Source organism: Mesoplodon densirostris, chromosome 6, assembly GCF_025265405.1.
Source record: "Mesoplodon densirostris isolate mMesDen1 chromosome 6, mMesDen1 primary haplotype, whole genome shotgun sequence".
NCBI classification, from domain to species: Eukaryota; Metazoa; Chordata; class Mammalia; order Artiodactyla; family Ziphiidae; genus Mesoplodon; species Mesoplodon densirostris.
In genome coordinates, this window is record NC_082666.1 from 125,938,587 (window position 1) to 125,951,726 (window position 13,140).

Below are 13,140 nucleotides of genomic sequence, written 5' to 3' on the forward strand. Positions count from 1 at the left end.
CAACCTCAGCATACGAGTTTTTTCCTTTTTTTGTTAAGTCGAGAACGTTCACCTTTTCACTTAAAGGAATTATTTTATGGCTTCTCTTTGGCATATGTGAATTGCCAACATCACTAGTCTTGCCCTTTGGGGCCATTATTAAGTAAAATAAGGGTTACTTGAACTCAAGCACTGAGATACCTTGATCGTTGATCTAATAACGGAGTTGGCTACTAAGTAACTAACGGATGGGATATGCCGGACAAAGTGATGATACACGTCCCTGGGGGATGGAGAGGGATGGCGAGAGTTCATCCTGCTACTCAGTACAGCACACAATTTAAAATCTATGAATTGTTTATTTCTGGAATTTTCCGTTTAACATTTTCAGAGCGCGATTGACTTCAGGAAATCGAAACCTTGGAAAGTGAAACTGTGAATAAGGGGGGGACAACCGTATTGTTATTGTTATTTCTATTTTTCCTCTTAAAACTCAGTAAAATAATCTCTGCAGTAAATTAGCATACTTAAGACAGCTCTAAATCTTCTATAGATAGACCATAAATAAGGCCATGTGGTTTTAACTCTGCCAGTGTAAAGTGGCGTATTAAGCTTTCTGTTATTCATTTATAAGGGTGTCTCTGCCTACTTAAGTGGATTTTTATAAAAAGACCAAAAAAGCCTTATCTCAGTTTGAATCCACCAGGGCGTCCCTGCAGTTATTCATGGTTTGATAAAGAATGGATACAGAGCTGATATGCCTCTTGGAGGGGACAAATCCTCACCCTCTGCATCATTTGTCCTTGAGTTCATTTTCCACACCTGTGACAGCTCTTTTTTCAGCCCTGGAGCATGGCCCCCCATATCCACGACCTGCAACCCTAGAGGTTGAGGATCTGTTGTCCTTCTTGAAAAGCCCCGCAGCCCTTTGTGTCCAGGGCTCTGCTGTGGAGTGGAGTGAGCACCCCTGGTTTGCCGTTTGGTGCCAGGGCTGGGATGTCTCCTTACTGCACTGAGGCCCTTGGAGTCCCGGGAAGGCTGGGCTCTTCCGTATGCACCACCCGGTTGGTGTCTTGCATATGGGGTGAGTTCAATGGTATTTACTAAACAAGGGAGGGTTTCAGCAGAATCTGCATGTAGGGGCATTGCAAAAAGCACATTTAAAGCAATACATCAAAAAAAATCATTTAACATATGTAACTGAGAAGCAGGTATGTTCTCAATAACTTAGTTAAATGTCCTACCCCTACCTTATATAACAAGTCATTTCCCAATTCCTACTAACTGAAAATGTCTTCATATATTATCTGAATTTTCAGAGAGTATGTTTTTCTTCCTTAGAAGAAAGATGAGATCAGTTATAGAAAACAGGGCAGTTAACATTTTCTGTACATCTGAGTCATTGTTTAAATTTTGGCCTCATTACATGGGGTTTATCAAAGCATGCAGAGCGGTAGCTGCCCTGCCTAGGAGTAGGAAGGAGTTACATAATTGGGGGAATTTTTTATTTCTCTTACATACATGTATGCATCCTACTTGTGGATGCACTCTGATATTCCTAATCTAGTCTAAGTCATTAAAAAACACATTGTCCCAATCTACTACAGTGATATCTTTTTTTTTTTTTTTTTTTTTTTTTGCAGTACGCGGGCCTCTCACTGTTGTGGCCTCTCCCATTGTGGAGCACAGGCTCCGGATGCACAGGCTCAGCGGCCATGGCTCACGGGCCCAGCCGCTCCATGGCATGTGGGATCCTCCTGGACTGGGGCACAAACCTGTGTCCCCTGCATCGGCAGGAGGACTCTCAAACACTGCAACACCAGGGAAGCCCCCCCCCTTTTTTAATGTTTGTTTATTTATTTGTTTGGCTGCACCAGGTCTTAATTGGGCACGTGGGGTCTTTAGTTGTGGCATGTGGGATATAGTTCCCCGACCAGGGATCAAACCTGGGCCCCCTGCATTGGGAGCGTGTAGTCCCAGCCACTGGACCACCAAGGAAGTCCCAAGACTGTTTTCTTCATGCCCTGATGGCTCACTGTCCTAGGATATGCCCCAGGAAGTGAAGCACTGGCTCCCAAATCTTCAGAGTCTTCCCCAGTCCATTTGGAGGTTTCTAAGAGTCCATCCCCAAATTCATCCCAGGGTGGGAGAATAAGATAAAGATGTTTGATCTTCTTTCTCATCTCTTAAGTCATGGCCTTTACACTTTCTAGTCTAGGTTTTATTTTAAGGCCAGTCCTCTAGCTTTGGTTCTTATTATGTAAAATCAGTTGTGGGAGTTCCAAGAAAATCCTTTCAATTCTGGTAAGCCCTGTTTTCAAGAATATTGTCTCCTTATCTCACCATGAATTTTAAAAACACTTTAGGGCCTCCCTGGTGGCGCAGTGGTTGAGAGTCCGCCTGCCGATGCAGAGGATACGGGTTCGTGCCCTGGTCTGGGAGGATCCCATATGCCGCGGAGCGGCTGGGCCCGTGAGCCATGGCCGCTAGGCCTGCGCATCCGGAGCCTGTGCTCCGCAACGGGGGAGGCCACAACAGTGAGAGGCCCGCATACCGCAAAAAGAAAAAAAAAAAAAAAACACTTTAAAAGAAACAAGTATTTTTTTGTCTAGTGGTTTCTGTGGGTCAGGAATTTGGAGGCAGATTAGCTGGGTGGCTCTGGCTCAGAGCCTCTTATAAGGTTGCAGACAAGATAACACCTGAAAGCTTTATTGGGTCTGGAGAATCTGCTTCTAAGATTGCTTACTCACCTGGCCATTGGCAGGAAGCCTCCATTCCTCACCATGTGGGCTTCTCCATTGGGCTGATTGAGAATCTCCATGATGTGATAGCTTGCTTCCCCCAGAGGGAGTGATCCAAAAGTGAGCAAAAAGGAAGCTGCCTTGTCTTCTATGACTTAGTCTCAGAGGTCACACACCATCACTTCTGTCTTATTCAACAGAAACAAACACTAAGTCCAATGAAAATGTCAGGGGAGGGAAACTGGACCTTTAAAAGAATTTGTGGGAGGGCGGAGTCAAGATGGCGGTGTGGGAAGACACCAGGTTAGCGTCTCCTGGCAACTAGGGCGGCTGCCAGCTGCTGATGGGGGACCCTGACGCCCAAGGAGATGAGAGGAACCCCCAAGTGAACTGGTAGGATATGGGGGGGCAGAGGGGAGAGGAGAAGTGGAGGCCAGACAGGATCAGCGCCCCTGAGGCTGGGGAGATCTGGAGAGGCAGGCGGGAGGGGCCCTCTGGGAGGAGCAGGAGAGGAGCGGAGGGCGAGTGCCCCGCTCACTGGAGCCTAGGAAGCCTGCTGGGCTCCCAGGTGAGGTCCCCTGCCCTCTGAGACCAGGAGTGGGGGGCACGCCTGCCTCTTCTGTCCCTTGAGCCTAAGCCCCACACCCCCACAGCCCCCAGGGCCTTTTCCAGCCCTGTGGGTCCTGAGCATTGGCCCTGCCCACTGCCCAAACCTCGGCCCGTGCTTAGGCTCCGCCCTCCAGCCGAGGCTTTTTCCCCATTTTTTTTTTTCTTATTTTTTCTCTTTCCCCTCCTCCTCTTTTTTTACTGTGGTGGTACTCTTGTACCTTCCGGTTGTTGATTCATCTCTATTTTAATTTTTATGTTCTTTCTAACATATCTGTTAGTTTCCTACTCTAATTTTATTTTTTATTTTGTTATTGTTCTCTCTTTTTTTTTCTGCAACCCCATGCAGCTTGTAGCACCTTGGTTCACAAACCAGGGGTTGGGCTGAAGCTCCCACGGTGGGAGCTCCGTGTTGGAACCACTGGACTAACAGAGAACCTCAGACCCCAGGGAATATTCATCAGAGTGAGGTCTCATGGAGATTCTTATCTCAGCACCAAGACCCAGATCTAGCCAACAGCCTACAAACTCCAGTGTTGGAAGCTTCAGGCCAAACAACCAGTAAGACAGGAACACAATCCCACTCATAAAAAAAAAAAAAAAAAAAAAGAGATGGCAAAAAAATATGTCACAGACAAAGGAGAAAGGTAAAAAGCTACAAGACCAAATAAATGAAGAGGAAATAGGCAATCTACATGAAAAAGAATTCAGAGTAATGATAGTAAAGATGATCTGGAATCTTGGAAACAGAATGGAGGCACTGATTGAGAAAATACAAGAAATGTTTAACAAAGATTTAGAACTAAAGAACAAACAAACAGAGATGAACAACACAATAACTGAAATGAAAAATACACTAGAAGGAATCAGTAACAGAATATCGGAGGCAGAAGAATAAATAAATGAGCTGGAAGACAAAATGGTGGAAATAACTGCCAACAAGCGGAATAAAGGAAAAAGAATGAAAAGAACTGAGGACAGTCTCAGAGACCTCTGGGACAACACTAAACGCACCAAACATTCAAATTATAGGGTTTCCAGAAGAAGAAGAGAAAAAGAAAGGGTCTGAGAAAATATTTGAAGAGATTACAGTTGAAAACTTCCCTAACATGGGAAAGGAAATAGTCACCCAAGTCCAGGAAGCACAGAGAGTCCCATACAGGATACACCCTAGGGAAAACCACACCAAGACACATATTAATCAAACTAACAAAAATTAAATTCAAAGAAAAAATATTAAAAGCAGCAAGGGAAAAACAAAAAATAACATATAAAGGAATCCCCATAAGGTTTTCAGCTGATTTTTCAGCAGAAACTCTGCAGGCCAGAAGGGAGTGGCAGGATATACTTAAAGTGATGAAAGAAAAAAACCTACAACCAAGATTACTCTACCCAGCAAGGATCTCATTCAGATTTGACAAAGAAATCAAAAGCTTTTCAGACAAGCAAAAGCTAAGAGAATTCAGCACCACCAAACCAGCTTTACAACAAATGCTAAAGAAACTTCTCTAGGCGGGAAACACAAGGGAAGAAGACCCACAAAAACAAACCCAAAACAATTAAGAAAATGGTAGTAGGAACATACTTATTGATAATAACCTTGAATGTAAATGGATTAAATGCCCCAACCAAAAGACACAGAATGGCTGAATGGATACAAAAACAAGACCCATATATATCTTGTCTACAACAGACCCACTTCAGACCTAGGGACACATACAGACTGAAGGGGAAGGGATGGAAAAAGATGTTCCGTCAAATGGTAATCAAAAGAAAGCTGGAGTAGCAATACTCCTATCTGATAAAAGAGACTTTAAAATAAAGGCTATTATAAGAGACAAAAAAGGACACTACATAATGATCAAAGGATCAATCCAAGAAGAAGATATAACAATTATAAATGTTTATGCACCCAATACATAAGGCAAATGCTAACAACCATGAAAGGAGAAATCAACAATAACACGATAATAGTAGGGGACTTTAACACGCCACTTACACCAATGGACAGATCATACAAACAGAAAATAAATAAGGAAACACAAGCTTTAAATGACACAATAGACCAGATAGATTTAATTGATATTTACAGAACATTCCACCCAAAAGTGGCAGAATACACTTTCTTCTCAAGTGCACAGGGAACATTCTCCAGGATAGATCACATCTTGGGTCCCATCTTGGATCACATCTTCAATACCCACTTATGATCAACCTTGGAAAATTTAAGAAAATTGAAATTGTATCAAGCATCTTTTCTGACCACAATGCTATGAGATTGGAAATCAATTACAAGAAAAAAACTGTAAAAAACACAAATACATGGAGGCTAAACAGTGCACTACTAAATAACCAAGAGATCACTGAAGAAATCAAAGAAGAAGTTAAAAAATACATAGAAACAAATGACAATGAAAACAGGACGACCCAAAACCTATGGGATGCAGCAAAAGCAGTTCTGAGAGGGAAGTTTATAGCAATTCAATCTCACCTCAAGAAACAAGAAAAGTCTAAAATAAGCAATCTAACCCTACACTTAAAAAAACTAGAGAAAGAAGAACAAAGAAAACCCAAAGTCAGTAGAAGGAAAGAAATCATAAAAATCAGAGCAGAAATAAATGAAATAGAAACAAAGAAAACAATAGCAAGGCACAATAAAGCTAAAAGCTGGTTCTTTGAGAAGATAAACAAAATTGATAAACCCTTAGCCAGACTCATGAAGAAAAAAAGGGACAGGATGCAAATCAATAAAATTAGAAATGAAAAATGAGAAATCACAACTGACACTGCAGAAATACAAAGGATTATAAGAGACTACTACAAACAACTATATGCCAATAAAATGGACAACCATGAAGACATGGACAAATTCTTGGAAAGGTATAATTTTCCAAGACTGAACCAGGAAGAATTAGAAAATATAAACAGACCTACTATCACAAGTAATGAAATTGAAACCATAATTAAAAATCTTCCAACAAACAAAAGTCCAGGATCAGATGGCTTCACAGGTGAATTCTATCAAATATTTAAAGAATAGCTAACACCGATCCTTCTCAAACTCTTCCAAAAAATTGCAGAGGGAGAAACACTCCCAAATTCATTCTACAAAGCCACAATCACTCAAATACCAAAACCAGAAAAAGATATCACAAAAAAATTATAGACCAATATCACTGATGAACATAGATGCAAAAATCCTGAACAAAATACTAGCAAACAGAATCCAACAACACATTAAAGGGATCATACACAATGATCAAGTGGGATTTATCCCAGGTACACAAGGATTCTTCAATATACGCAAATCAATCAATGTGATACACCATATTAACAAATTAAGGAATAAAAACCATATGATCATCTCAATAGATGCAGAAAAAGCTTTTAACAAAATTCCACACCCACTTATGATAAAAAATCTCCAGAAAATGGGCAGAGAGGGAAACTACCTCAACATAATAAAGGCCATATGTGACAAACCCACAGCAAGCATCATACTCAATGGTGAAAAACTGAAAGCATTTCCACTAAGATCAGGAACAAGACAAGGATGTCCACTCTCACCACTATTATTCAACATAGTTTTGGAAGTCCTAGCCATGGTAATCAGAGAAGAAAAAGAAATAAAAGGAATACAAATTGGAAAAGAAGAAGTAAAACTGTCACTGTCTGCAGATGACATGATACTATACATAGAAAATCCTAAATATGCCACCAGAAAACTACTAGAACTAATCAATGAATTTGGTAAGGTTGCAGGATACAAAATTAATGTACAGAAATCTCTGGCATTCCTATACACCAACAACAAAAAATCAGAAAGAGAAATTAAGAAAACAATCCCATTTACCATTGCAACAGAAAGAATAAAATACCTAGGAATAAACCTGCCTAAGGAGGCAAAAGACTTGTACTCAGAAAACTATAAAACACTGATGAAAGAAATCAAAGATGACATAAACAGATGGAGAAATATACCATGTTCTTGGATTGGAAGAATCAATATTGTGAAAGTGACTATAGTACCCAAAGCAATCTACAGATTCAATGCAATCCCTATCAAATTACCAATGGCATTTTTTACAGAACTAGAACAAAAAATCTTAAAATTTGTATGGAGACACAAAAGACCCTGAATAGCCAAAGCAGTCTTGAGGGAAAAAAGCAGAACTGGAGGAATCAGACTCCCTGACTTCAGACTATACTACAAAGCTACAGTCATCAAGACAATAAGGTAATTGCACAAAAACAGAAATATATATCAATGGTACAGGACAGAATGCCCAGAGATAAACCCACGCACATATGGTCACCTAATTTACGGCAAGGGAGGCAAGAACATACAATGGAGAAAGGACAGGCTCTTCAATAAGTGGTGCTAGGAAAACTGGACAGCTAGCTACATGTACAAGAATGAAATCAGAACACCACTTAACACCATACACAAAAATAAACTCCAAATGGATTAAAGAGCTAAATGTAAGACCAGACAGTATAAAACTCCTAGAGGAAAACATAGGAAAAACATTCTTTGACATAAACTACAGCAAGATCTTTTTTGACCCACCTCCTAGAGTAAGGGAAATAAAAACAAAAATAAACAAATGGGACTTAATTAAACTTAAAACCTTTTGCACAGCAAAGGAAACCATAAACAAGACAAAAAGACAACCCTCAGAATGTGAGAAAATATTTGCAAATGAAACAATAGACAAAGGATTAATCTCCAAAATATACAAACAGCTCATGGAGCTCAATATCAAAAAAACAAACAATCCAATTAAAAAATGGGTGGAAGACCTAAATAGACATTTGACCAAGGAAAACATACAGATGGCCAAGAGGCACATGAAAAGATGCTCAACATCACTAATTATTAGAGAAATGCAAATCAAAATTACAATGAGGTATCACCTCACGCTGGTCAGAATGGCCATCATCAAAAAATCTTGAAACAATAAATGCTGGAGAGGGTGTGGTGAAAAGGGAACCCTCCTGCACTGTTGGTGTGAATGTAAATTGATACAGTCACTATGGAAAACAGTATGGAGGTTCCTTAAAAAACTAAAAATAGAACTATCATATGACTCAGCAATCCTACTATTGGGCATATACCCTGAGAAAACCATAATTCAAAAAGACACATATACCACAATGTTCATTGCAGCACTATTTACAATAGCTAGGACAGGGAAGCAACCTAAGTGTCCATCGACAGATGAATGGATAAAGAAGATGTGGCACAGATATACAATGGAATATTACTCAGCCATAAAAAGAAACAAAATTGAACTATTTGTAGTGAGGTGGATGGATCTAGAGTCTGTCATACAGAGTGAAGTAAGTCAGAAAGTGAAAAACAAATACCGTATGCTAACACATATATATGGAATCTAAAAAAAAAAAGGTTATGATGAACCTAGTGGCTGGAATAAAGATGCAGATGTAGAGAATGGACTTGAAGACACGGGGAGGGGGAAGGGTAAGCTGGGACGACATGAGAGAGTGGCATGGACATATATACACTACCAAATGTAAAATAGATAGCTAGTGGGAAGCAGCTGCATAGCACAGGGAGATCAGCTCGGTGCTTTGCGACCACCTAGAGGGGTGGGATAGGGAGGGTGGGAGGGAGGCTCAAGAGGGACGGGATATGGGGACATATGTATGCATAGGGCTGATTCACTTTGGGGTATAGCAGAAACTAACACAGTATTGTGAAGCAATTATACTCCAATAAAGATCTATAAAAGAAAAAACAAATCTGTGGACGTATTTTAAACCTCCATAATAATTAGTATATCTTTTCAGATAACTAACAACACAAGGTAGTACAGGCTATGTGCTACCCGAGTGATGCAAGTGGTGAGTGCTATGGGGCAGCCTAGGCTCAATGAATAATCCTGTTTCCTTGTGCAATCAGGGAAGGTTGCACAGACAAGATGAGTCTTGAATTGAATGAAGAATAAGGTCAGAAAGCCAGAGAGAGTCAGGCAGGCATTCCAGTTGGTATAGACAGAGTGAATCAAGTGGGAGGGAGGTTCCCACCTTAGATGTCAAAGTCCTCAGACTATTTACTCCATGTTACCTCCTCTAGTTTCCCATCCACCACCACCCACACTCCCGACCTCCACCATCTAGGCAGTCTTGGAAGCTTCCCTTTTGCAACATTTGATTAGACTGTGCACCAGTGACTACTCTTCTCGCCCCCCCCATTCTTTTTCCAAATAGATTTTAGTATCCTGCTTCATCATTGTACACCAGGTGTGTGGGGGAGAGAGTGGGAGGAGGGAAGAGACACCTCATTTTTTTAGTTTATTGGTCACTGGATCATGAGGAGTTACCTGTAGACCTGTAAAGGATTGCACATCATCTGCAGACTATGGACTTTGAAAGGGATGCAGTACCTGCTTGGAACTTTAAAATAGGGTGTGTCCTGTATGTCAGACGAAGGGGATATATTCATATATATATATATATATATATATATATATATATATATATGCACACACATATATACACATATACATATACATATATACACACTTATCTCGATGGCCAGAGGAATGGACTGTAACAGAGTTGTCCACCAAAGTACATCCTTACCTTCTTCCTTTGTTACTAGAACTGCCAAGTGTTAGCTGGATCTGTGGTTGCCCAGCTACAGAACTTTACCTCCTACCTTCCCAACAGTTAGATGTGGCTGTGTGTCTAACCAGGAATGAGGAGAAACGACATGTGCCACATCTGGGACACACTCCTAGGAGTACTGAGATGTGCACCCCTTTCCTTTCTGCCTTTTTGCTGGGCTAAGATACAGATGCGCTGCCAGGTTCTGGGATGGTGGTTACGTATGTGGATAGCAGTGCTGCCCTCCTAGTTCTGGACCAGTACATGAGAGAAGAAACCAAAACAAAAACTATCTTGTTTCAAATATAATACCTTTGGGTTACAGCAACCTAATCTGTATTCCAACGAAAAGCTAGGCCTAGTTTTGGAAAAGAGTATTAAATATTTCTTTCTCCAAGGGGCAAACCAGAGCCATTCCTGAACACATGGAAAAGAAACTTTTGCTATTCTAAGTCAACGTTTTAACCCAACTTAACCAAATACGTAATCACTGTACACTTAATTTGAGCCAATACAGTGTGAGATATTACGGAAGAAAAGACATGGTCCTGCTCAGTGCTCTATTTCTGGATCGTTACATAATAGAAGAAATAAACTTCTATTTTGTTTAAACTGATGTATTTTGGGTCTTTGTTATACCAAAGAGGATGCTTAGACTGCATCCTAAAGAACATACATTGTTAGAATTTGTTGGAAAACCAGAGCATAATCACAAAAATAACACTTCAAAGCAGTGCGTGCCCAATGGGGAATATGGACAAAAAAAGACTCTCTCACTGTGGAGAAGCTCAGAAGGGTTTAGGAGATTCTGAAGAAAACGAAACCTTAGTGATGAAAATGGCATCATTGAAGGCAGGAATATTAATTCTCTCCTAAACCAACCAACCAACCAACCAACCAACCAGCCAACCAGCCAACCAGCCAACCAAGCAACCAACCTCAATGTAACTTTTCTCTCAACTATTCTGGTAAAAGAGATAAGAAACCCCTGTTTTATGAAAAAAGGTATTTTTTTCTTTTAAAAATTAAAAAAAAATTATAATAATAAAAGTAACACGGCCATGGGAATACTTGAGAACATTGTAACAATATGTACCATTTCAAACCAGAAGTTTAAAGAAAGTGAAAACCAGTCAACCATTACCATGAACAACAACAAAACTGCAAACATTTTTTCAATTTTTTTCTAGTCTTTCTTCAGTGGGTGTGCAAGGGGAGGTGTATGCATTATTATACGTGTACTACATACTACACATATACATACTGTAGCATTGTTGTGGTTTCTTAACATTATGTACTTCTTGACATGAAAAATTCTTCCGTTTTGTGTGTGTGTGTGTGTGTGTGTGTGTGTGTGTGTGTGTGTGTCACGTGGGACCTTAGTTCCTGGACCAGGGATGGAACCGGCGCCTACTGCAGTGGAAGCGTGGGATCTTAACCACTGGACTGCTGGGGAAGTCCCCAAATTCTTCAGTTCTTAATTTCATACAATCAACCACAAAACATAGAAAAAGAAAACACAGACTATTTCCTTTGACAGAAGAACGATCTTACGACCTAGAAGGGACACTTTGTAAAGCTTTCAGGAAAGGCCTGTAGAACCTACTTCGTATAATCTCCTGGCAAAACCAAATAAATCGGAAGTAAAAACCGAGGCACACTACACAGACAGAGCCCGTATTACAAAATAGGTTTTAATGTTATCTGTCTGGCCATATTCTACAATACAGTAGGTCTAATCCTCCTGTCCTCAGGTTACAGTCCAGACCACATGAACACAAAGAGGTAACTAAACAAGATAGAGAGGTAACTAAATCCACTGGGGAGGTTGGCTCAAAGCCTTCTCGTTTCTCTGGGTGCTAATCTGAAGTTCCTTCCTTCATGAGACTATCCGCCCACTTTGGCAGAACATTCGTGTAAAACCAAAATTTCACATATGCAACTCCCAAGTCACCCATCTGCCTCCACCCACCTTATTTTTGGGGTTGAAAATCTGTCACAGGAGCAAATGTTACGTCCCATGATTTGAGAGCCAAGAATGATCCAATAGAACCCTTAAGTTCACCTGCACTGCGTTAATGGGGTATCAGTGCCTTGCTCCTATTTTTCCCCCTTGTGTTTATCAGTATATTATTTCTATGTGTGTGTGCATATAAATATGTGTATATAAGACATTATATTGAATTATCTTTCCTATTCTTAACTGTTTGAAAATTGTGCTTAGTTTTCACTTTGGATAATCATCTTTTTGATAATTTATCATCATAATGGCTACAGTGGTAACAGACATAGTTACTAGTTTGTAAGGTAGGTAGTCGTACAGCTTACTGGGCACACCGAGCAATTGTTAAGGAGGTTGTGAAATGCGAACGAACTTCAAAGTCAAAAGCCGGGCATTGTTTTTTTGGCCCCTGCCGCTTCACGTACTTTGTACCGCCATTAGTACACTAGTCTTCCGCCCGGGAACTTTGCACCGAAGGGGAGCAAGGAAAACTCGCAGGTGCCTCCCCAGACCCGGCCCCACGCCAGGGCCAGAACACGCCCTCCGTCCCGGCCCGCCCGGCACAAGGCTGAGGTAATCACTCGATTCCAGGGCGGGGGCAGCACAGCCCGCCGCGTACGTGCCCCCGCTGACCCGCCCGACCGCCGGCCGGCCAGTGCACCCCGCTCCCGTCGCCCCGCGCCGGCCGCCCACTCCGCAGCGGCGCCTCGGCTCCCGACCCCGCCGGTCCGCCCGGCGGCCCCTACGCCAGCTACCCGCCCATGCTCGCCGCCACCAGGACGGCCCGCCAGCTCTTCCAGAGCCTCTTCTCCGCCCGGAGAATGGGTAACCCCGCCTCCAACATCGTCAGCCCGCAGGCGGCCCTCCCGGGCCGGAAGGAAGCGATCGCCGTAGCGGGTAAGGACGCGGGCACACACCGAGGGCGCGGTCGTCGCCGCTACGCACGCGCATCCTCTGGCCGCCGGAAGGGAGCCGGGGGCCAGCCTCGGGAGGGTCGGCAGCCGGGGTTCTGCGCAGGCGCGGAGGGCGCTGGCAGGGGAGGGGGCCGGGGTTAGCTACTCCTTCTTTGTTTGGGTTCTCACCAGCTAAAACAACGCGAAACGCGTTGACTGGACCTACTTCGGTGGTATAATTCACCTACAGTGCAAATACCCCGGCGCCTTCAAACTTCGGGCGGGA

The 13,140-nt window shown here is 42.1% G+C and overlaps 1 protein-coding gene across 4 annotated transcripts in view; it reads left to right on the forward strand.

Moving 5' to 3' along the window:
• Positions 1-12,425: 12,425 nt before the first annotated feature.
• Positions 12,426-13,140, forward strand: part of MSRA (methionine sulfoxide reductase A) — a 392,996-nt gene continuing 392,281 nt past the window's right edge. For all 4 annotated transcript variants that reach the window (XM_060102637.1, XM_060102638.1, XM_060102636.1 and 1 more), the window contains exon 1: positions 12,426-12,858. In XM_060102637.1, coding sequence (XP_059958620.1) covers positions 12,723-12,858 — 136 coding nt within the window. In that variant the 5' untranslated portion in view covers positions 12,426-12,722. The remainder of the gene's footprint in view (positions 12,859-13,140) is intronic.